The 25,055-nt window shown below is 39.3% G+C and overlaps 3 protein-coding genes across 3 annotated transcripts in view; all 3 read right to left on the reverse strand.

The window, feature by feature from the left end:
• Positions 1–2,970: 2,970 nt before the first annotated feature.
• Positions 2,971–7,343, reverse strand: rbm15b (RNA binding motif protein 15B). The gene has a single exon (XM_052123958.1). The coding sequence runs from the start codon at positions 7,145–7,147 to the stop codon at positions 4,697–4,699; it is 2,451 nt and encodes an 816-aa protein (XP_051979918.1). The 5' UTR covers positions 7,148–7,343; the 3' UTR covers positions 2,971–4,696.
• Positions 7,344–8,033: 690 nt separating this feature from the next.
• On the reverse strand, positions 8,034–12,160 carry LOC127641414 (mesencephalic astrocyte-derived neurotrophic factor-like). Its single transcript, XM_052124417.1, has 4 exons — positions 11,978–12,160; positions 11,236–11,363; positions 11,015–11,156; positions 8,034–8,743 (listed from the first exon to the last, which is right to left on the reverse strand). Exons 1-4 carry the CDS (start codon positions 12,063–12,065, stop codon positions 8,559–8,561), a joined length of 543 nt encoding a protein of 180 aa, XP_051980377.1. The 5' UTR covers positions 12,066–12,160; the 3' UTR covers positions 8,034–8,558.
• Positions 12,161–13,501: 1,341 nt separating this feature from the next.
• LOC127641492 (dedicator of cytokinesis protein 3-like) overlaps positions 13,502–25,055 on the reverse strand; it is a gene marked incomplete at its 5' end in the record, with an annotated part of 204,020 nt that continues 192,466 nt past the window's right edge. Inside the window, 2 exons of the mRNA XM_052124527.1 lie at positions 13,502–18,600; positions 20,441–20,523. Coding sequence (XP_051980487.1) covers positions 18,019–18,600; positions 20,441–20,523 — 665 coding nt within the window. The remainder of the gene's footprint in view (positions 18,601–20,440; positions 20,524–25,055) is intronic.

Raw genomic sequence — 25,055 nt, forward strand, 5'->3', positions numbered from 1 at the left:
AGGAATTATATTTTGGTCTATTGTCACCCAAAACCAATTGGATCCGTTCAGAAGAAATTGATGAAACCACTGGAGTCTTATGGATTACTCTTATGCTTTTTGGAGCATCAAAGGTCTGGCCACTTACATTGAATTGACCTACATAACAGCTTCTTCTGAACATCTTTTTCTGTTTGTGTTCTGCAGAAAAAGGGAAAAAAAAAGTCATACACATCTTGGATCGAATGAGGGTGAGAAAATGATGAGAAGTTTCACTTTTAAATGAACTATTCCTTTAATGATGCATTCAAGTCACATCAGAAAGTAACATGATGAGTGTAAATGAACACCACAGTTCATATAAATTGGAACACTGAAGAAGAGACTTGAGTCATATTAGTGACCAGAACAGCGATTTGTGGGGGTTGACTCTTTTCATTTGGGCCAATAAGCAACCACCCAGCACACCCATGCCACTTGAGCAATGAGCAAAAAACACAGAAAACAACTTAGCAACAACCTGGCAACCACATACTGTAGCAGTGTGCCAAAACACACAGCAAAGATCACCTTGACAACTGCATAGCAAGCCCTAGCAACCATCCAGAAAACCCTAGTTACCACATACTTTTGTATAAATGTGCTACAACGCAAATATAACAATTTAGTTTTGCTTAGGCAAAGACCATTCACCCATCTTCATAAAATATAAAAAAATAAATATTGTTGGACATTTTCACGAGCGCTGGTACAGTAATGAACAGGTCTCCAGGAAAGGCGGAAGACTGATTGCGCATAACTTCATTATTTAACTGCTTTAATAATGTTTCAGCCTAATCTTATCAAATAATTGGTCAAAAAATTATATTAAAAGAGCAGTCTTCCCCAGTGGAGACAAGACGACAGAACACGTATTCTAGCGCGTGCTTCGCTTGTGATTTTGATTCAGATACGTGATTCACAAAACGAATAATTCAGAACGCTTTTTGTTCAGTTCAAATGAATCAAATGTAAAAGATTCGACTCAAATGATTCTTTCAACAAATCACTCATCACTATCGCATATCTGCAGACATTTTTGCACATACAGCTGTTTATTTTCTTTTCTTTTTTTGAGGTGTTCAGTCGCAAAAGTAACGAAAGGTTCTGGAGAAATATATCGGAGTAAAAGTATCAATTATCTCTATAAAATGTAATGAAGTGAAAGTCCAAAGCATTATTTATACTTAAGTACAAATATATATATATGTGTGTGTGTGTGTGTGTGTGTGTGTGTGTGTGTGTGTGTAAAACTGTACTAAAGTATACACCTCTGCCTAAGGTTCACATGCACCACTGGTTTAATAACAGGTTCCATTGTGACAACTTACCCCATATAGTGTGACAATATATACCCTTTAAAGGGGCATTTGGTACAAAAGGTCAACGAGTGCTCAATAAACTGTGTGTTTAATAAAATGCTTTATAGTTTTTTTTTTTTAAACAAGGCATCAAAGACATGTGTCTATGCAAACTTGAAATTAATTAAAAAAATAAGACTTTTGAGAAATATTCACTGGATTAAAAAGTGTGACAACTTGCCCCGTTTTTCCCTATAATTCAGCCAGTCATTTTTAGCAAAATAAACCACAACAGTGTGATCTGACTGACTGCACTTTATCCCACTTATTACAGGCATGAAATATTGCTTTGAAGATTATTTGAAATGAAATAAGCTTCCTGGCTCATTGTACAGTTTAGCAGCAATCATTATACAAAAGTATTTGATAGCAGAATGCCGTAATAGACCAAATAAGCATTTAAGTGAATATATAAATTTTATTTGAATGCTATATATTTATATGTAAATTACCTAAATATCTGTTAAGCCTTTAATAATGCTTATTAAGTACAGTCTGTTATTGGATGCTTTTATGCATGCACAAAAATGCATTCCAAATGCAATGGTTAGAACTAAATGACCCTTTTTTCGCCCCATTTAGACCTTTCACTAAAAAAAAGCTAATAATACTATAATACAAATATACATGGGTAATTAATCACAACAACATTAGCCAAGATTCAGTTCATTATCTATAAAACTCAAGGCCCATGAATTAGTTCCCCAGCACACACAAGCAGATATTAGTGGACGCTTTCAGTTACAAGTTGGCAAGTAAACGTGCAAACACAAAATCTACTATAAATGACTGATTTCCATGAATTACCTGTCCCCTTGAGAGCAGGAGGTCCAGACAATTAAGTGACTCGAAGGCTTTTTGAGTTAGTTGGTCAGCAGTAAAGCTTGAGGTGTAAAGATTTAGCTGGTCCAGCAACTGCAGGCTAAACAGTTTAGATTCGCTCATTCCGACATTGCTAAATTAGCTAATTAAGGGTTAGTCTAGTAGTTTCTTAAAACATTCTCTATTATTAACAAGCATCTGAAAACAAAGGGAAGCCCAGGCTAATTTTATGCTGTCAAGTAGATCTATATATTAGACAGCATACATTTCAAATGCAAATGACTGTATTTGCATACTGGCATAGGGTGTGACTAAATGTAGACTGCTTTCAAGTTGGTGTTAAATGTGGCAATAATGTTTCAGCAAGTGTTTAATATGCACCGCAATGACTGTTTTCCCTCGACCAACTTCCAAGTTACACAGCAGGACTAGCTGGTTTCATATGCTGGGTTAAAAATGTTTTGTTTTTCTATGACAACACTGCTCCCTAGTGGTTATTAAAAGCATCAGCACAGCTAGGCCTCATTTGAACTATGGAATCTTTTTTTTTTTTTTTTTAAATGATGGATGTGGTTGCCTGGTTACCACTTTAACCTTCACATCTTGTTCTGTAGGCAAGACGTGAGATGGAGAGGTAACTATGGAGACAGGACTTAAGCTTCGGGATGCGAAGTCACGTTTGTTGGCCATACATCATTATAAAAGCAGGTCTGACACCTATTAAACGTTAAACATGAGCATATTTGCAAATAAAGACCAGAGATAGGATTTAAAAACAGGAACATGAATGTTTACTTGCATGTTTAAATGCCATACATATTTTGCATACAGACAGAAAAAAGTACTTTTCTTTGAAAAACAAATACAAGAGAGGCAGTAAAATAGCTGAACGCAATTAAAAAGAAACAATGGAAAATAACCGTTCACTATAAGGGATGTAGTGTTGGCAGGTGGATATTTAAAACCTAGAAATACATTATTATGAAACTCAATCGCTGGACTGAACTCCCTGATCAGCACTTGTTTAAAACGGACATTGGCTCAATTTACCACTGGTGAAAACGACATGGCAAATAGTCATTCAAAAAACAACGGCTTACAGAGTTAGCCCCCCCCAAAAAAGAAGAAAGTTCCATTATCTTTATGAAGCCTCATGATACCCATTTATTTTGGGTGAACTGCTCCTTTAAAATACATTCCTGCATACAAACAGCTACACAAGCTTAACCATAGTGTGTGTTACATTAACAAACATTAGTGTTTGATACATACAGTACTGAATCGGTAAGATACACGTGTGGTCACATGACCTTCCGTTAATGCTGCAGGTACATATTACAAACAAAACAATAACATTGCAGTCGACCCCAAGATAGTTTGTCATCATCATTTAGTTGAACATACATGATTAAAGAGGTAGATGCCGTCATTTATGACACAAATGCCTCGCCCAACTTGAAAAAGCATTCAAGTACTGTATATTTCTGAAGGCAGGAAGAACTGTTATGTGAGTATTGAGGAGTTAAAAGTCATAAAATATTATAACACTTCATTTTGAAGTCAAAAGGCCACATTGATTAAACAAAAGCAGAACAAATTAGTGTAGATTGTTTGTAAACAAAAAAATCTAACATAAATGGATGCATTGCATTGAAGAGGCAATTTACTGTAGAACTTCATGATTTACACAAATATGCTCATCTAGGCTCATATCTAGGACGTGAAAACAAGACAAATGGCTGTAACTTGGGAGGGAAGAACTGTTAGATGTTAGGTGAAAATGTTATGAAAGTTACATTGCCGTTAAAAAAATGACACTTCAATCCCAGTGAATGTTTCTTAAGCATGAACCACAAGCAAAACTAATTTGTGTAAATCTTCCATGTATAACATGTTCTTGCATTGGTCTTATATTGTTGCTTGAATTGAATTTGACCAATGGATTTGCAAACAATTTACACCGAAATTAGTTTTACATGTATTTCATGAATGAAGCCCAAAATATTTTAATGCTCATAATACTGTATATGATGTACAACCCCTGTGAGGGAACATCAGTCAAATTGTCTCCAGTATGAAAATGTATACTTTTTAAAAGTTTATCAAATAGGATAACTAATATTTGGAACACTGTTGAGAAACCAATTTAAAACCCTTGACAGAAACCAATTTAAAACTTGCTTGTAAAACACCTTGTTTGGGAATGCTATTCATTTATCTATATATTTTAAGAAGGGAACACTGATTAAGTGGAGAGTGTAAAAAGAACACCTCACCCGAAAATGAAATTTCTGTCACTTTCTCACCTTGATTCAAACCAGTAAGACTTACCTTTTTTTTCTTCCATGGAACACACAAGTAGGAGTAAAAGATGACAGAATTTTCATTTGCAGGTGAACTATCCTTTTTGAAGTAAAAAAGGGAAGTACATACACCTTAAAAGGCTGTGTGTACTATATCTGTGTGGAAAGTTCTTGAGTGTTGGAATAGAAACGTTAAGGTGAGTCTTTAACAACCACGATGACCAGGTGCTCTTCCTCAAGTTTTCCAAGAGTTTTCAGAGCAGTCTGGAGATACTGTTGCGAGAAGTCACAAGGAGGGAAGGCGTACAACATGCCCCCCATCTCCCTCTCTTTGGGGCCACCAAGAGGTAGGCCAATGACCCCTGCTGCCTGCTTGTTCCTGAGGTACGTTACCAAGTTGCGGAGAAGTCGCTGCTGAAGTCCTGGTTCTGGAGGAGGGGCATTCCGGTCCACGGGCCCTTGGACGGCGAGAAGGACAGCGTAACCGTCTGGGCTGCCCAGCTTGATTCGTCGAGTCACCTCATCCAGTTTGGGCTGATCCAATCTCAGTCGCTGAGCTATTTTAAGTTGTGTGATCTTAGAACCGCCTGCTTGGTTGTCTCTCATGAGGGAGAGTAGAAAGCTTGCTCCTCCCTCCAGCATGTGCATGTTCGTGGGGAAGCAGCTGTTTTTAAGGACAAGAGAACCATGCCATACACGACTCAGCGTCTGGGCGTATTCAGAGAGTGTACTGGGCTTTTTGGAGTCCGTTTTGGACTTGTCAGTCTGTGAATCAGGGTCACTCTCGCTTTTGCGATGATTGCGATCACGTTCATTGTCCTTCCTCAGATATAAAGATTCGTCCTGTGGGGGACGTTCGTCACTGGAGTGTCTGCTGATGACAGGAGTGTGATCCAGAGGTTCAGAGGTGGAGTCTGGAAGGCGACCACGTCCCCGGTCTGGGCTGTCCTCCGGGGTAGCGGGTACCCCAACCCGGAGTTTTGACCTTCCGCGCTCCTCTTTGGGTCGCTCAATGGGACTAAGGCTCCTTCGTTTGCGGCGTTCCTCCCAGTTTTTCCCCACCCCACGTTCCAGGTCTCGCTCCTTTAGCCAGCACTCCCTGCTACGGCTTCGACTGCGGCTACGCTGTCTCACCCGCCCAAACACCTCCGTATTCGCCTGCCGCTCCAGCCCCTTCGGCGGACTCCATTCTCGGTCTGAAAGGCGCTCTCTTTCTCTGTCTGTAAACAGAGGGTGTGAAGGTGAGCGAGCCCTCACTCTCAGCTCTCTTTCAAGGCTACGGTGACGTCCATAACCATCAGGAAGAATATCATAAGGTGGAGGGGAGAGCAAAGGAGGCTGGTACTGTTGAGGGTACGGCCTTGTTTCCTCTGCCTTAGCAAAATCAACACGCAATCTACGATTCGGACCACCCAGAGGGAAGCCACGCATTTGCGCACAAGCGGCCTGAGCTGCGTCTAAGCTTTCATAATGAATGTACGCAAAATGATCTCCTTTCACGTAGTCTATGGTCCGAATACTCCCAAAGCGATCAAACTCGCGGGCCAAAGCAGCCAGTGAGGTATTCGGGCTAAGTCCGCCAACCCATAGTCGAGTTGTTGGATTGGCCTTGCCGTAACCAATCTTAATCGGGTTCCCATTAATCATGCGTCCCTGCATTGCCACTTTGGCCCGGTGTGCCATATCTAAATTCTGAAATTTAAGAAAAGCATAAGCGCCCCCTTGTCCACGGGCAGGACGTTTGATCACAACTTCCTCAATAATTCCATATTTTTCGAAGCCTTTTCGTAGTTCCACCTCCAAAATATTATGATCCAAGTTGCCAATGAATAAATTCCGAGTGGCTCTCAGATCGTCTTCTGGTTTTAAGTCATCCTCGGGAAGCTGGTATGCATATGCACGACGACTCTCCTCCAAAGCACTATAATAGTCCAAAACATGGTCCCTGCTGAGTCCCACACCATCCACGTAATGTCTAGGTCTTACATCTCTGATGGCACTTCCCCCAGCACCAGGTGAAAGGGACCGCTGCCTGTATGTGTAGGCAGCACCATGCATGGACACATAACTAACATCTGGAGGCGTGCAACTGCGACGCCTCATGTACATTGGTTCAACTTTAAGTGGACGGTCATAGAGCACCAACCTGGTTTTGGAGTGGCGCGCTTCCCGCGCGATTTCCGTGTGTCGGAAGTTGACATAAGCGATACGACCAAGCTCGGGTGTATGAGACAGCTTGACGCTCACATCCCCGAATTTTTTGAACTCATGAAACAGTCCGTCCTCTATATGTTCATCAGAAAGTGTTGATCCAAGGTTGCTTATAAGTAGTGTCTTGTATTCAAGTCGAGTACCCAACATGTCGTCAGATGAAGTCTTACCTTTAGGCAGGACTGTTGTTGTTCGGAGCGGGGCTCGACCCAACAAACCCAGTTCATTATGCGGGCGGGGATGAAGACTCTCTCTTTCCTCTCGAACCCGAGCTTTATCCCGCTCTCTGCTGCGGCTTCGTTTATGATAATTTCGGCTTTCGGCGAGCAGCAGAGCGAGCGGCGGGTTTAGCTCGCGCTCTCGGTCTCGCTCGCGGACGCGTTTGGCTAGCGTTCTGGACGGACTCGCGTCGCGTTCGGCCTGCCGCTTCATTATACAGCGATGCTCCGCTTCAGCAAAAATATAAAATCAGTTCCAAGGTGAAGTCTCACGTCTCCAAGAGATGTTGCACATACGTGATGAGGGTTTTAACTGGGGTTTGCACGGAAACGTGTTCGGCTGGATGCTAGATTATACGTATAAAAATAAAGCGACAAACATTAGCGTCGCCTCGGCTGCATCTATTCCGCCATCTTGGACAAAAGGAATGTGCTCGCGCCATGGGTGGGATGAGCCTCAAGTGACGTATGTGCGCGGCGCGTGACGTTGTGAATTCTGGAAAACCTTCACATTAATAAAATGGTCTGGGTCCCAACTTTTTTTTCTTCCATGTCATTATTTTAAACAACACTTTAATGTCTTGAAGTACAAAAGTAAATATGTTTTTAGAACTGGCAATAATATTACGTATGCTATTTTATTATTCTGGCACTTTTATTTTTATTATTATTTTGTTTGCATGATTAAAACCATACAAAGCACCGAAGATTTTTCAATAATGAAATGTTTTGAAAATTTCCCTCAAAAATCTGGCTTTAAAACGACACAAGACTACTGCAACGTATATATTATATTCTGACTATGTATTTTTTTTTTAAGTATCATTATACAATATGCAATGATACAGTAGTATTCTCTGATGTATACTGTATATTTTGACAAATGCACTAGCTCATCTGGGTTTACATAAATTCAGAAAACAGGCATATATGCACAATACACACAGTTAAAATGTGAGTTGTATGCTCTTCCCAACATAGTCAGTGTATCATTCTATTCAAGAACTTATTTAAATGCCAAAAGTTGCAATGTGATTTGTACAAATACATTTTTGTCTCGTTTTATATTTAGATCGACAAGTATTTTATTTATCCCCTGAATTAAATGTTACAAATGAAAGTTCATGGCTATGACAAAGGCAGATACAATGTTTGATATACAAAAAAAATAGGACAAGACACATTTGTTTTCTTCTTTTAATGAAAAAGACAGTATAACTGTAATAAACACATTTTACTGCAAAGTCCACTCAAAGTGATCCAATATCTCGAAGGTGAGACTCTCCCCCAGCTATTTCATATAATTCGAGTCAACTAAGAAAGCCTATACCCTCAAAAAGAAAAATACTTAATTAAACTATGCAAAGTGTGTCAAAAATATTACACAAAAATATTAAAACATCAGGAGGCAAGCACAGGTTGTGGTGGATGTTAGCCAAAACTTGCATGTCGCAAGTCATAAATTAAAGGTCATGTATTTGCATGGAAGTGTTTACCCCGGAGTACATGGTAAAGTGACAACACAATGCGAACCCCACTGCTAGGTGGTCGGTCAGCAGCACGGTGCAAATCGTCCACCCCAAATGCCTTTGGCCACTGCCTGGGTCCCATAAGTCCACCCGAATTTACAGATCTGTCCGTGCCTTGGCTGCGTTGGGTGCATACTTGGGCATTAGCTCATTGATTTTGCGGATGAAGTCAGATTTCTCCACACATCCTTTACAGGATTCTCCCCATTCCTCCAAAATCTTCTTTAGATCTTTTACTTTCAGCTTCTTCAGGTCAACGGAGCTCAAGTCAACTTGTTTATCTAGAAGAAAAAACATATTTATGAGTGGTAGTTCTTCATTCCATCGGTTTCAAACATCTACCAACAGCCATGTCAAAGGATATGCATTATCTGGATTGAGCAAATATTGTGTTTGTAAGTGTCGGTTTGATTTAAGCAATTTTGTCCAATTCTCATATGTCATCATTAAATTATGCAAATGGATAGTTGACAAAATAACAGGGCTCAAATCAAGGCTAGGATTTAATAGGGTATGCTGTAAAATGGTTAAATGAAAATATTCAAATGTGTCAAATTTAAAAAGCACATTGAATTGTGGATGTATATACAAAGCACTGGTGATGACTCACGGGATAAAACAGACGCAGTGCAACAAATAAAATCAGAACACTGGTTTCTCAAGACACGTTTTAAAGGTTTTTCCCTTTTAAATTGAAAAAGAGAAACAGCGCAACAGTCAAAGAGGTCCGTCTAGCGCATGCTTACATAGAAAAAGACATGTGCTCGGAGTGAAGGGCCTCCAGAGGTGAAGGCCATTGGCTGTTAGGTATTGACAATGCCTTCCTCTCTTTTACAATGCATTATTAGGTACGTACAGGCAACTGAATTTAATAAAAAAAACCCACTGTGGTACTGCCAGTATTAAGAAGCTGGAGTCCTTGGTAGTACTATGGCACCAGTATAGGCTAATATGCAACATTACAGGCCTGAGCATACTTCGGTTGACTGCGTTGCTGATCGCACCGCGCACGGTATGCGTGACTCATATTTCGTCATCAGCACATTCTGTGCATGGCCCAGAGTTATTAAAGACGAGTCCTCTTATGTGCACGCGCCTGCCATTGACTGTTCTAAAAGAGTACCGCAAAACGTCGTAATGCGCATACGTCGAAAGCATCTGTATTCGCTCTTGTTCAAAAGGAGCACTGAAGGGAGGGATGTGTTTGTTTTGGCAGATGAGATTGAATATCAACAGGGTTTCTCAAGAATTGCTGAGTGTACCTTTAATGTCTTCTGAAGCAAATCAAATGGTTTGCGTAAAAAAATAAATAAATAATTAAAATGTACTAACTTATATATATATATATGTATATATATAAAAAAAAAAAGCTTCCTGCCAGCAGTTGACTGCTCAGAGACGCAAGCACAAGCAGTTGGAAGCGTGCACTTCGTTTACAACAGAGGAACGGACGTCACGCGAGAGTTGTGTAATTTCAAACTGAAATACAGCGGTGAGCGGTTGCAATGATTTAAAGTTAAAAATATTTGAATTATCGATGTTAATTATCGAAAATCGATTTGCTTCAGAAGACATTAATTGATTGACTGGAGTCATGTACTTTTATGCTGCCTAAATATGCCTTTAGGACCATCAAACAGCCAGCAGCCTGATGGCACCCATTCGCTTTCATTGTATGGACAGACAGAGCTGAAATGTGCTTATTAAAATCTTCACTTTGGTTCTGCTGAAGGAAAGACATACACATTTAGGATGACTTAAAGGTGAGTAAATCACGAGAGGATTTTCCATTTTTGGGTGAATTAACCCTTTAAGATATAGCGTATATGTGGCAGGGCAGAGGGCGGGCCGGGTCGTGATTATACACACCTGGTCCCTTATCAGGCTAATTAAGCCTCCGAGAGGGATAAAGGCCGACTGCGGAGGATTGTGCGGGAAAGACAAACACACACGACGGACATGTCCGTAAATATTTTCTCTCTCTCTCTCTCTCTCTCTCTGATTTAATTATGAATTTATAGAAGTGCAAATATTCCATGAAGTCTTTCAATTATTAATAGGAAATTAAAACTGCACCCACAACAATTCATAAATGTAACCATACTTTTCCGTTTAGAAGTGTGAAAATTATCAGTTTTGAAATACTGGCAAATGAGTCTGGGCAATTTATAGGCCTAGAGGAGGTTTCCTCTCAGATGACAATAAGACAATCAGCAGATGCCTTTGAGACATTTATTATTGTAAATCTGATCTTTTTAAGATGTTTAGCAGATGTAAATTAGATTGAGATGTTTTCCAGATGAAAGAAACTAAAACACCTGGAAGATGTGCACGTGCTATCTGGGATATATTTTTATGTTTAGAAATTGATTTGAGTTTAGTCAGGTCTCAATAAAAAGATGACAAATTTAATTATTTACTTTTCTCTTTACATACTTAAGGTAGCCTAACATGTGAATTGATGGTATCTGATATCGCCACATCAGTCAACCACTAGACCATTAATCCATAAAGGAAACTATTTTCATATGCCAATTAACTTGTCAACTTACCATATTTCAGTTCACAGATTTGACTGTCCTTCTTTTTCAGCTTTTCGCAGATCTTGTCCGCTGGCATATGGTAACTCATTGGTTTGGAAACTTCATTGATTATTTTTGTAGCTGCATCACTTGTTGCACCTATATAATAACACTTCACACACAAGAACAGAATACAGTATAAATGAACTGAAATCATGCAGGATGTACATATACACAAAAAACAAACTTACAAAGCGGTTTTCTTTCCCTTTGGCTTCTTTGCAAGCTCTTAGAAGAGCATTTTCAATGGCTTCACTGTTGAACTTGACATCGTTGTCATTAAGTGACTGGTAGAGGCGTTCCAGGAATCCCACACAAACTGTAATGCCAAATAAAAAAATATCAAAATTAGGTGTCATTAACAAGGGAAATGATCCAGTAACTTAAATGTATTTTTGAGAAGGGCAAAACTAGAGATAAGGCATATATTTGCTTAAGAAATGACCATGACTTTTACAATCTTACTCATTTCCAGGTCTGGAATATATATATGTGTGTGTGTGTGTGTGTGTGTGTGTGTGTGTTAACAGTTTGTAAATAGAAACCTGATAAATAATGACTAATTTGTTGTTATTTCAACAGGTGCATCATAGTACTAGAATCATGATGTGTTTATTTACATGGGCATCTGTTGATACTGTAACATTATGTTTCCCCATGTTTTTAATATTAGTATTATAACATTTAAAATATATACCATATTATAATAAAAATATATAATATACTTTCACCCTTAAACCCAAAATGAACCTAAAACACTAGGCAACACATGATTATTAAAGCATAAATTAGTTAAATGAAAATAAAACCAAATACACTCAAAACAAATATATCAAATAAATTAAGAAAGATCATTTTCTGATATTATCTTGACAGGAAATTGTCCAACAAATCTGTTTATAACGTAAACATAGATTAATATATTAAACGTACCTTCACAATCTCCCGCTTTCAAAGCATCACTGCTGCTTGGCATCAACGTCAAGGCCAGTGCCACCGAAAGTCCACTTAAATATAACATCTTTAAAGCAAAACAACGCGTCTAACTACTTAAATACAAGTAAAGCACTCAGTATTGAACGATCGTTAAAGATGCCGGTTTGAGAACACGACTACGCTTCCTATTCTAAAGACCCGCCTACACTGACATCCGATTGGTTTAAGTTCCACTTTCGTAATTCTATTGGCTGAATAATGATGTCGCAACACGCACTCTCATCTGACTGGATGTGTACTGTTCTTCCAGGGAGTCGGTCCAGTTGGCGAACTCTGATTGGTTCTCAGTGTGTATCCGGGGCTAATGGCGTGTCGTTTTCCCCACCGCCATTTTTGTAGTTCTTTGCGATTGTTTCGTTTCATAAGTGTTTTGCTGTTGACATTAACCCTTGCACGACCATAGGGACATTTTGTCTTTTTCATTTTTGTTCGATCACGTTGGCTGTGGTAATGCCAACTGCATACATTTTGCCAAAGGAGTGTATTTTGTGTAGAATTCTGATATTTCAACCTCAGTCCCTACCTATACATATATAATACATAGTGTGCACAAAATAGTTACACTCAGGACCTTAAGGACAAAAATGTTCCCATTGAAACTCATTAAAATGGAAATATTTGATCCCAGTGCAATTAAAGCAAAATCATGAATCCTGAAATGTGTGTGTGTTTGTAAAAAAAAATAACAATAGTGGCATTATGTAAACAAACTGGCATTTAAAGGGTTAAAATCTTGAAAAAAAAAATAAAAATTAAAAAAATAATAATAATATTTGATCAGGACTGATATTGGTTAAAAGTCAGTGAAAGTGGAAAATAATATAAATATATATTATTTGTATGGAAGTTTTTGACATGGACATTTTTGTCCTCTAATGTACTGAGTGAACTTTTTTAAATCTGACACTGCACAAATAAATTATAATACCTCAAAAACAGTGTTGTTGCTAATCACTGGGGTCTGTAATCTATCCCTGCCAGACTGTGATAATCAAAAAAATACTAAATTAAAATAAAAAAAACCCTTAACATTTAGTATATGGAAAATGTCTTTGGTAGTTTCTGTACTTCATTGATACTAACCTGATAAGCACAACATGTACACATGCATTTATCAGACACTTTTATTCAAAGGGACTTACAGTGCATTCAAGGTATACTGTAAATTGTATTAGTTTGTGTATTCCCTGGGAATCGAAGCCATGATCGTGGCATTGCTAGCCTAGCACAATACATACTTGCTTATACGGTTACACTAGATTGGAATTGAGAGTAGGCTACTTAACACACTTTTTGACCAATACATTTAACTGACTTTACAGTAAAATGTATTTGAATATAGGCAACATATATAATTTTCTGTTATTCACAGGTTTTCCATGACAGTATTGGACTTAGTGTCTATCCAAATTACTAATGGGTAGATCACACAATGAAAAGGAAAGACCAAAATCAGTCAATAAAACATTATCTTTAATATTAGGCATTATGAATGAATTACACATCACAGCGGTTAAGTGAGTAGGAAAAACAATTGTGTATTTACATCTAAAATCCACACCACATTTATTCATGCTAGCACAATATATACAGAAAAAATACTTTGAGAATACTTGTACAAAGGTTTTCGTATATCTGCATGGTAAAACATAACGTTCTTTCAGTTTCAATGCAAAATACACAAAATAACTGTAGTGGTTAGGCCATTAAAGATTTTTTTTTTGTTTTACCTGTTTGCATTTTAGTTTCAAAAACACATTTACATCAGAAAGTACAAGGCCGACAATTAATCTTGGTCTATACATGATTTGTCCCTCCTGACCATATAAATACAAAGCTTTCGAAGGATTATATACACAAAATAAAGCCAGACATTTTGTGGTACAAACTGTAATGCAGGCCAGAGTGTTTAGTACCAACTCTCCTCAGTATATGTACAACTAGCAAAGAATTCATTTCAGCCATTTATTTTCTCCTGTATTCCCTTTGCTTTCCAATTTCACCTTCCAGAAACTGACAATATCTACCTCATTCAAGTCACCAATTCTTTTAGCAAAATACAGGAAAAGAAGCACAATATTTGATTAGCAATGCACACATAATGCTGTATCTATGAACAAAGTATTGAGCTAGTTTGAATTACAGATGTTTATCAGGGCAACTTCATCATGTAAAAAATTAAATGTCACCCTCAATCCGAAACGTTGAATCCAAAACTTTCAGCGTGCCTCCATTGAGATATCAAACGTGTAAAATATGTACACTTGTTTTTACATGGTCGTTTGTGCCAAATGAGTACCTTAATTGTGATTATATAGCCTACTTTTTTTCTTCCATATTTTATTGTTGCTTGGATACGAAAGCAAAATTATGAATGTGAATGAATACAAGACACACAGTATCCATCAGTCAATATTAGCATGCAAAATGTCAACAAAGTCATAAAAAGAAATATGAATGCTTTATAATATATCAGTGCTAATATTCACAGAATGGGCCATTCCGGATATACTCGAGCGGTTCATACACTCTTTTATCACTCGATCTTTGCATAGATTCCTTCCCTGATCACTCCATATTTAATGTATATAGAAAATATTTCTATTATCTGAATTAACCTTAAGGTTAACTACAATAACTTTGAAAAACTCATCAGTCTTTGGAGACAAAATGCACATCGATATATATTTTGTCATTATATGTCTATATCATTGAGTAAATAATACAAAAATAATAATAATAATCTACAAATATATACCATCACCAGCTAAGCCTTACTTAAGGAGGAAGTGTTGTAAAAACAAATAGACAGAATGGAGATATGATGGTGGTTTATGTCTATTCTGGGAAACAGATTTGAATATTCTTAAATGAATGAATGAATGAACTTTCACATTAACGGTAGGCCCTCTATGAATACATTTGCTTGTATTTTCTTTATCTAGCAATAAACAGGCTGTTAGCAATGAACAATCAGCCATTAAGTTAACATACATTTCTTTCTGTACATACCTCATCATTAAAGAGTACAGTCTTCATATTATAGAAGCACAAATAAAAAAGTCTTGCCAAAGATTACCTAAATACTTGCCTTTCACCCTATTCCTCAAGTAAATGGTCTGCACTTATATAGCGCTTTTTTTTAACCTTAGGGGTTACCAAAGCACTTTACACTGTGTCCCAATCACCCATCCACACACCAATGGCAACAGAGCTGCCATGCAAGGTGCTAGCCTGCCATTGGGAGCAACTTGGGGTTCAGTGTCTTGCCCAAGGACACTTTGGCATGTGGAGTCATGTGGACCAGGAACTGAACCACCAACCCTGTCATTGGTAGCTGATCTGCTCTACCACCTGAGCCACAGCCACCCCAAGTATGGGGCTGAAGTACATTTCATACTATGTGTTGCCTTGAGTATATTTCATGATTGCATGCCAGACCTTTACATGAATAAACTATGTTTTCCAACCCCAACATAATGATAATGAAGTTTTGTGTGTGCAACAGAAACTACCTACCTAAAACTGACAGAAAAAGGAGGTTTATCTCGACTAATAAGGTAGCACCAAATTAAATAGTTAAAGTATAGATTTAAAAAAAATATATAAAATAAATGATGTGACAATGCCCACAATAAAAAAAACAAAAACAGTGGATAAGAAATGTCTCATCAAATTTTAAACATTAAGTATTTTGATGAAACTATATGCTATACTGTTAGCGAAAATGCTGTGCAATGCCACACAATCACAGCCAACCAGAATATATTTGATGTTTGATATAAATACAGCTATGTGGAGTGGGATTTTGGACCAATAAGAATCAATTGTGGGTGGGGCTACATAGCACAATGTGACAGAAATACACAAACGTTATGACCGACAAACTCAGATCAACACGAGATTTTGCACTTGTCGCTTTATAGCGTCACACACCGCTAGGACATTGTCTCGATATAAGGACAATGCCCATTGGCCTGTAGATTTAGGTTTCATCTATTTATCCCAGACTCAATGAGAAGTGTGTCACCCAAAGCAGAAATAATTAACAATTTCATGTGACTTTAAATATGAGTTAATTGTGAGGATGTGTAGATATACAAGTAAAATCTTTACCAGACCCTCCCTTCAAGTGATGTAGGACAATATTATCACCACCATTGAAGAGAACATGCAGAATTGTACTTAAAAACAAGCTTTTTAAATAATGTGCACTTTCTAGTCATCAAAAATTATTACGCAACAACATAAGGTATCAAGTGCGCATCAATCAGCAGCTGAAGGACTATTCGAAGTCCCTAAAATTGAATAAAACAAAACACAAACATTTGTGAATCTTACCTCCTTTCCACCCCTGCAACGTGTGATATAATCTGTCATAATGTTTATGATATAATCCAAGCGATACTTATTCTATCTCTCTTTTACTGTACAATTATATTAAAGTCTTAGAATTTGATAACAGCTCTATCTAAAAATATATACTTCTTTTTGAAAACTATCAACTCAGAGGAACGGAAATCAAATCCCCAAGAAACCTGCAGAGACTAAAAGCCGCTTTACCATGAGGACACATCTGTGAAATGGCTTTGATAGAACAGCTCTTTGACTGTTGTGTTATTAGCGTTATGGGGTAGTAGTGTTCAAAGTGGCTAATTTGCTTTCGCAGCTCACAATATTGTGGGTGTAATGAGGCTTTACGAAGATTGTAAAAGCCTCTTACTGTCAAATCAAAGCAGCTTTTTTCAGGGAGAAGCTTCCCGCAACTGTGCAGGAGGTAGCAGTTGTTCTGTTAAATGTTTTCAGTTATCTAAAGAAGTGTTAGCATGTTATATCTCCCACTGTGTTAATGAAAAGGCGTTTGAGGCTCTCACATAAGATCGAGAATTAAATATCCTGTCAGAGGAAATGAGCATGCTTAGATGGTGAGTGGGTCTTCAAAGATCTTCTGAAATCCACCCTTAGTGAGTTGGTGAGATGTGAGTTAACTTGTTTTAAAATTTAGCCACTGAAACACTCTTGGCCCCTGCTAGCATTATAAGTTCTAAAGAAAAAAAAGAAGCAAAACTATTAATTGTTTTTGGAGCTCCAATGTTAAGTGCTAAAGTGCAACCCAACCAGAATTGAACAATTTCCTGCCAAGGTTTATCAACACTGAATTATTTGTGGATTAATAGCTGCTTTTCCACTATTAGGCAGAGCAGTTCTCTTGTGGAACTGTAAATTATATCTTTTTCCACTGTGGTTCTGCAAAATAAGCATTAGAATGGACTGACTGAGCAAGTGACCAATTGTGAGCTGTCACATACTAAAGCCATTACACCAGCATGGTTCTTAGCTAATCATGCTGGGAAATATAGGCCAGGAACAATTTAGAATTGCACTGTACTGTACTGTACTGTACCGAATCGTGCTCAAATGGAAATGCTACTGGAACCATTACCATTTTTAGAACCATTTGGCCTAATGGTGGAACAGGACTTAATAAAGTCAATCAGAACCATTGGAATGATAATTAAGGAGTGTTAACAACTTGAAGAACTTAAGAAGGTGTACACATCTTAGGGCATGAAATTCTTGGATCAAATACTTTGAAAAGTGCAGATTATTCTAACCTGCCTCCTTGAAAACCATTTTGGGCTCCCTTAAGGTGTCTTTCCGTACAATCACAAACTTTGTGATTCTTACCATGTCTGGGTCATCCAAACAATACACAGATATTTTTTGAGGGGTTTCACTTTGAACTGAGCAAAACCTATCCAACACCCAATCAGGACAAAAAGTAAAAATCTCTCTAGCATGTAGAAGCTCAGCAAAATGGCAAGCACTTCAGAAAAAGTTTAAAGGACCTAAACTGGACATACTGGAGCTAGAGTAGAAAGTTCTAAACCAGTCACTGCTTTAAGGTATCAACATTATTAAAACCAGACAACCCATCACGCCAAAGCCAATGGTCCAAGCCGAACCTTGTTCTTCTTCTATTCTTCACTGATGCCATGTTCCCAGGCCACCTTGGCTTGTTCCTCCTTGTTAGTAAGCAGTGGCTGGGAGATCTTGCGGGGCATAGGCCTTGGAACCGGCCTCAGGTCCTCTTCAGGGATGCACCCCTCCCTCAGGTAGGGTTTGGGGGGCAGAGCAGGTGCAGGCTCGTGATGATGATAGTGGGGGTGGGCGATGTGAATTGCGTGCGGGAGGTGATGGTGAAGGTGGAGATGATGTTGGTGATGCCCATCAGGGGGTATCCCTGGGGTTACACCCAACGGGGCTGAATGACTACGGCATGGAGCTGGCTTGAGAGGTTCCAGAACATCAGGCTCGGAGACACTGTAGCGAACTGGGAGGTAGGGGCTATCGGCTTCCTCCGTGTCCGTGGTCCAGGCCTGGCTGCTCGGCATAGAGTCCAGGGTGTCGGCTCTAGCTGGAGGCTCGGAGGACTGGGCGAAGTTGCTCTCGCTCAAGGAGGAGACACCACTGCTCGCGCTGCCGGACAAGGTGGAGTTACTACCATCCAGGCCCGATTGTGGACTGGTGGGCGAGGCAGGTATAGGGTGCAGGGGTGACTGGTGAGGATCAAAAAAGACAATATTTTTAAATTAAATATATAGCACTAACACCTTTTCTATAACAATATTTTCAAGAGTACAATACCTGTAGGTTGAACAAGGAGGCATCTACTGACATACTGTTAGCCGGTTTGACAAATCAAAGGGTAAGTTACCTACTCTGCAAAGTTACATTGGGAAAACAAAAGAGCAAGTGTGCTAACCCTGCGATTTTCAATAGCTGTGATTAGAATTACTGCATCCCAAATCAAAGTATGCTGAAAACAATATGCCAAAGGTACCTATTCTTTTTAGACTTATTCAATTTCAGAAATGTTTTTCATACACCAAAGCTGCCAAAGAAGTTTTAAATATTTGAACCTTAAAGTTTATAATGAATTTTAGTTATACGTAATCTCTGATGAAAAAACAAATATAATAGCATAGGTGGTTCCCAGTAGAATTTGTGTTTAGTGTACTGGATGCTGGTGTTCCAACAAGTCTTTATGACTAGCTTAATCAGCAAGACTTCCTTTGCAAGGAAAAACATACTGGTCAGCAAATTTAGTCACCAGCTAAGATTTACTGGTGAACAATATGGCTGGTCAACCATCTATACTGGTGGACTGGTGGGTGAGGCAGATATAGGGTGTAAGGGTGACTGGTGAGGATCAAAAAGAGAAGCTTTTCATATTAATTATATCTATATTAATACTAACACATTTTATGAAGCAATATTTTCATTAGCATGTAATGCTAATGCTTAAATGCTAATGCAAACAGTAAGCGACTAAGGGGAATGTGGTATCAAGCCACAGTTGAATGAAGTAGTAATTCTGGTGTGTTCAAGTCCTCCTGGGAAGCTCATACTTTGAGGTTGGAGATCATATTTACGGCTTGATGTGTGTTCAAGTGATTTTAGCTGGACAGAACAGACCTGTTTAGCTATTTCATATTTATTTCTCTGTTTATCACTTACTAACAATGGCAGGAAGCTATTTTTGCACCAATGCAACAAAATGAACTACAAAGTCATGCATGAGGTGTGTAATTAATACTTTATCTATCTGTTTTATTATTCTTGAGCGACCACATATAATGATGGGAAAATTTTGTTTTGTTGCAAATGCTTTTCACTGCATTAAGCAGCTAAATAAGTCTTATTTTCTGGAAAGTTTTATTGTTATTCATCATTAACAGTACAAAAAATGCAATCAAACTAAACTGCATAGTCAAAATCCTCAAGTAAAATGGAAATATTACCAATAACAATTTGCTTCCACCATGATGCTTAAATTGGCACACCCCCAACTCAGAAAGTCTGGAAATTCAATATCATTCCAACATGGCCATATGTCCCAATACTGGCATACCTTCTACATACGCTATTTAATATTTATTGGTATCTAGATGTCTTCACAATAATAATACATCCTGTGTCTTTCCATTTTAACTTTCTGTTAATGTGCATTCTGGATGACCAAAGTCAAACTTGCTTTATTTCAGTATCCAACTACTTCAAACATCACAGCTACATATGTCCTGCATGGCTAGAATGCAAACTGTTTCATCCTATTGAGCTCCCTTTCATAAAAGAGAGACTTTTATTCAGACAGAAACATAGGCATGCATACACAAACCCAGAAACAACAATAAATTAAATTAATAATTAAATAAACCCCAAAAACTAAAATAACCAATATATTATTTCCAGAGCAAGATTAGAGTACAAATCAGCTCAGTGTGTTTTGACTGGATAACGGGTGGCGACATCAGGGGTCAACAGAATGCAAGACTGCTAGTGGGAACATGCACGATGAGGACTAAACCGCACAGTACACATCTAGGCGGAGGATACCTTTCTTAAGGAGCGCATAGGGAGAGCTGGAGGGAGTTCGCTGATCTGGTGGTGGAAAGCATCAAAGTGCATCAAGAAGTGTCCTAAAGGGGGAGACACAGTCGGATAGAACACGGGTTGGAAAGAGCACTCAACCACACATATAGTATATTCACGCATGCACAAACACTCAGCGAGCGCTATGAAGGACTCTCTCTGAACTTACAGTAGTTGATGTTCAGAGGAGAATAATGGCTTGGAAAGAGGGAATCTTTGATCTGGGTTATGTGGATATAGAACCAAGGGATAAAGAAGCAAAGGATCTATGATCAAATATGGACAAATCTGTTGAATTTAGGTGGAGATGGGGAGTTGGGGTTTAATATTATCTTGCACATTTGGGTAGTTTGTGTAGTTTACAGTACTGAAATCAAAGAAAATTGGCAAAATTTGAATTTTTTTTAATCATTTGCAAGACAACAAAAACACTTATTTGCCTAAAAGCTTAATTAGCTATTCAAAATTTAAAGACCCCATTAAATCAAATTTAGACTTTTGTGGTTTTCAGTTCATGTCTATTAACTTTGAGGGCATCTATATGCTAATGCAGTGTTCCCCTTCTGTCACTCACTCAACGTTGTGTCGATGTAGTGACACTAGGGGTCGATCTTAAGAGTCCCGGTCATCTTGGACATTTGAGAAAAGACAAATAAAATTGGCGAGTGGAATTCCCACTCCCCCGGACATACGGGTATAAAAGGAGAAGGAATGCCCACTCTCATTCAGATTGTTTCTTCGGAGCCGAGCGGTTGTACTATCATTGAGCTGAATACTACTGCTGTTCCATTCACATCTACAGAAGCGTATGCTGTTGGATATATGGCGCATTCCAGCGGCTTTCTCTCTTTCTGTACACCAACTGCAGATTCGCCTCTGGATGCTTCGACAGTGCTACTAAAGAGAATATTTTCTGCTAAAAGAATACATTTCTTAAAAGAGCACACACATTGACATTGAATGTCTTATTAAAGATGCGTCTTATTAAAGACGCCTTTCCATCCTTGTGTGATTCCTGGGTGCGATCGTTATCTCTCCGCCTCCGACGGCCATGGGCGCTGCCTCATGTGTCTGGGCAGCAATCACACTGAGGCAGCATTTGTATATATGAGAATATGACCATGGCAACGTTGCGGTCACGGCTTTCCTTCTTCAAACGGGGGAAAGCCAGTTCTCTGCTCGAGCGTGGAAAGGCCCTGCAGGAAGCTGACGCCCCGGTTCCTGGGCCGGCATGAGGACCCAGAAGGCGCCCCTGAGACAGATGACCCAGGGAGTTAGACATCTGCTACAGAGCTGGTATCCAGACCACTCCATCCCCCGGTGTAGGGCCAGGAGGTAAATCTTTTGAATGCTTTTCCTTTTTGTTTTCCGCACCCCGAACTGGCTGCGATACCCAAATTGTCAAAAAAAGAGCAGTTTCCTCACTCCTTGGGTCACATAAACATGACCGTTGTCACGGCCACCGGACACAAAGCACCTGCAGCCAGGGCCCCGCGAACGCATCCTCCCAGCTTTCCTGCATCCGGACGCGCCACACCTATGTCCAGCCATTTGTAACGAGTCTCGAGGATGGCCCAAGATGTCCTATGCCAGTTTCTCAGAGCAACGTAAGTGCTTTCAGCTCTCCCTCAGTACAGCTGCCTTGGGTCAAAGCAACGCTCCTCGACGTGGGGGACCTGCAAGCATTCTCTGTCAGCAACACTCGCCTGGAGTTTGGTCCGGCAGATCTCACGTGATCCTGAGACCCCGACCAGGCTATGTGCCCAAGGTTCCCACGACCCCCTTCAGGGATCAGGTGGGGAACCTGCAAGTGCTGCCACGGGAGGAGGCAGACCCAGCCCTGTCATTGCTGTGTCCGGTGAGTACTTTGCGAACCTACTTGGATCACATTCAGAGCTTTAGACACTCTGAGCAGCTCTTTGTCTGCTTTGGTGGATAGCAGAAAGGGAACGCCATCTCCAAAGAGAGGCTTGCCGACTGGATCGTGGACGGTATTACATTGACCTACCAGAACCAGGCCGTGCCTGCCCCCTTGCGGGTTCGAGCACACTCTACAAGGAGTGTGGCATCCTCGTGGGCACTGGCCAATGGCACCTATCTAGCAGACATCTGCAGAGCAGTGGGCTGGCCAACACCCAATACCTTCGCGAGATTTTACAATCTCCGGATTGAGCCGGTTTCATCCCGTGTTCTTTCAGGAAAGAACAAGTAGAGTTCGGTAATACGAAACAGCTGGCCGGGTGTATAATTTGCGTATAGTGCCTTTCCCCTCCCCTGAGGCGAAAACATAGCCCTATTGTTCACTCAGTGGAGGAGTTCGCAGCCAGACCTACTATGGGGTCTAATATGCCCTGTACTGGGATAGGTACTCCACAGGTGCCGATTACTTCGGAAACCCCTGTTATGCATATTCCCCGGTACAGTTGCCCTGTCGGCTCCCTTGGGCAAAGCTCTATCTGTCCCCGGTCACTGTGTTTGTAGATCCCCTCCCCCCCTTTCCTGGTGGGACCTACCACCGCGCCTCTTCCATGTGCAACTGCTGAGCACATGTGTCGTAATGCCACATGTTGATGTCCCCTTTTGGGCATGATGTGGTCTCTGCGGGGTATTTTCCCCCTGAAAGAACAGGAAAGGAAACAAACACCTTCCCTGATGCGTATGATAGCGTTAGATGGTCCCAGCCGAAAATAATTATCTGTGGAGAGAATACGTAGCAGAACATAACTTATATTAGTTATGTGCAGTCTGATGCACCTGCTATTATGCACACAGCAGCTTGCTTGCACCTGCATCGGCTGTTCACGTAACATTGTTCAGCTGTTGTGCCGTTTTTCCATAGGGACCCCTAGCGTCACTACATCGATACAGCGTTGAGTGAGTGACAGAAGGGGAACGTCTTGTTTACTGTCATAACCTTGTGTCCCTCTTGCCACAATGCTGTACTAGCTGCTGAAATGGCCGGGACCGTGTCTCGGCTCCTCAGCACAAAACCTGAATGAGAGTGGGCATTTCTTCTCCTTTTATACCTGTATGTCCAGGGGAGTGGCATGCAAAATCCACTTGGCAATTTTCATTGGCCTTTTCTCAAAGATCTGAGGTGATTGGGGCTCTCAAGATCGACCTCTAATGTCACTACATTGACACAACATCTCGTTCCCTCCTTCAGGGAATGGAGGTCATGACAGTAACGGTTTTCATTTATTTGATTCATTTATCATTATGAACATTACACACATTATTAAACAGGAACAGGAACTTTTTCATGTACAATTTAAAACGAGAATGCAATGCAATTATTGCCGTTTTAATCTATTCGTATTTTTATAAGTAGTTTTAATTTATAGACAGCCATAATATTTTATAATATAAGCCATTATTTCTGTATTATAAGTTTAAGTACCCACTGCACCACTGGGTGCGAATCATTATGCTAGTCATCACATGCTTCAGTTCATATGCCACGAACTAAACATTTCCAAAATTTTTGCAGATATTCATCTTTTTTTTATTATTATTTACAAAAAATATTGAAGACCTTATCTTGTTTGCAGGGGCATATACAAATATTTGTCCAATAAATTGCTCTCTAGAACTGGAACACCCCATAATATCACTAATTAGGAATAGCAAGTAGCTTATGGTTTATAGTCGGGATGTCCCGATACCATTTTTGTTCAGAACAATACCGATACTTCCTTTTTGGTACACTCCAATACAGAGTTCGATACTCGTTTTATTTTTTTCTGAATTCCATATCATCAAAATGCTGTTTAAATAAATAAATAAATTAAAACTTATATCAAATGAAAATACAGCAATTAATTTTCAACATAACATTGTGCTATTTTTATTAAATGAAGTGCTTTTATACAGAACCTCACAGCACAATCCAAAATGCAACATTGGAGTTATTTCTGTCAAACAAAGTGCTGCATAACAGAGCATCACAGATATAAGGTATTGCTTAAAAATAATACAGTTACTAGTGATTTATTATTAGTAGTAGTATTAGTATTATTACAGTGAATATTACATAATTATACAGTAGTAATCTATTTCTGTTGTACTTTTTTCCATAAAAATGTAGCTTTTAATTTGGTAGAGCTTTTATTTTGAATTGTTTCTGTGTTGCTACGACAAAAGGGAAAGCTATGCTATGGAAAAGCTGGCCGCTACGTGACTCAGTGATAATTAAACTGCAAACGGATGCTATTTAATTAATAAATATGTAGACTGTATGTGCCTCACACTACAAAGTGAATTAGCGCTCTGCTCGCTGTCATCTGCTACAAACATGCTCATGATGATGCATTCTGTTCATGAGACTTTGTGTCTATATGTCAGCACAACACCAGCTCCACACATTCACAAACACTCACATTTGAAGAATGCAGCACAAGCAAACTATATATTTATCTCATTAAATCATAGCCTTTGCGGTTTAATAATCACACTAGGACATAACGTGATTTAAATGTGTCCGCTGAATGTTTACTAAATTACATTTGTACAACAGATGGTATCGTTTTTTGTTATCGGAGAATTTCTACGAGCACGAGTACAAGTACATGAGCACGCT

Source organism: Xyrauchen texanus, chromosome 50 (genome assembly GCF_025860055.1).
Source record: "Xyrauchen texanus isolate HMW12.3.18 chromosome 50, RBS_HiC_50CHRs, whole genome shotgun sequence".
Taxonomy (NCBI): domain Eukaryota; kingdom Metazoa; phylum Chordata; class Actinopteri; order Cypriniformes; family Catostomidae; genus Xyrauchen; species Xyrauchen texanus.

Excerpts from the sequence above, each read along its gene's own strand:
- LOC127641414 (XM_052124417.1), bottom strand. The coding sequence starts at position 12,065 with ATGTTATATTTAAGTGGACTTTCGGTGGCACTGGCCTTGACGTTGATG. Across the intron at positions 11,364-11,977 it reads GAAAGCGGGAGATTGTGAAG|TTTGTGTGGGATTCCTGGAA; the intron begins GTACGTTTAATA and ends TTGGCATTACAG. Across the intron at positions 8,744-11,014 it reads AATCTGTGAACTGAAATATG|ATAAACAAGTTGACTTGAGC; the intron begins GTAAGTTGACAA and ends TTTTTCTTCTAG.
- rbm15b (XM_052123958.1), bottom strand. The coding sequence starts at position 7,147 with ATGAAGCGGCAGGCCGAACGCGACGCGAGTCCGTCCAGAACGCTAGCC.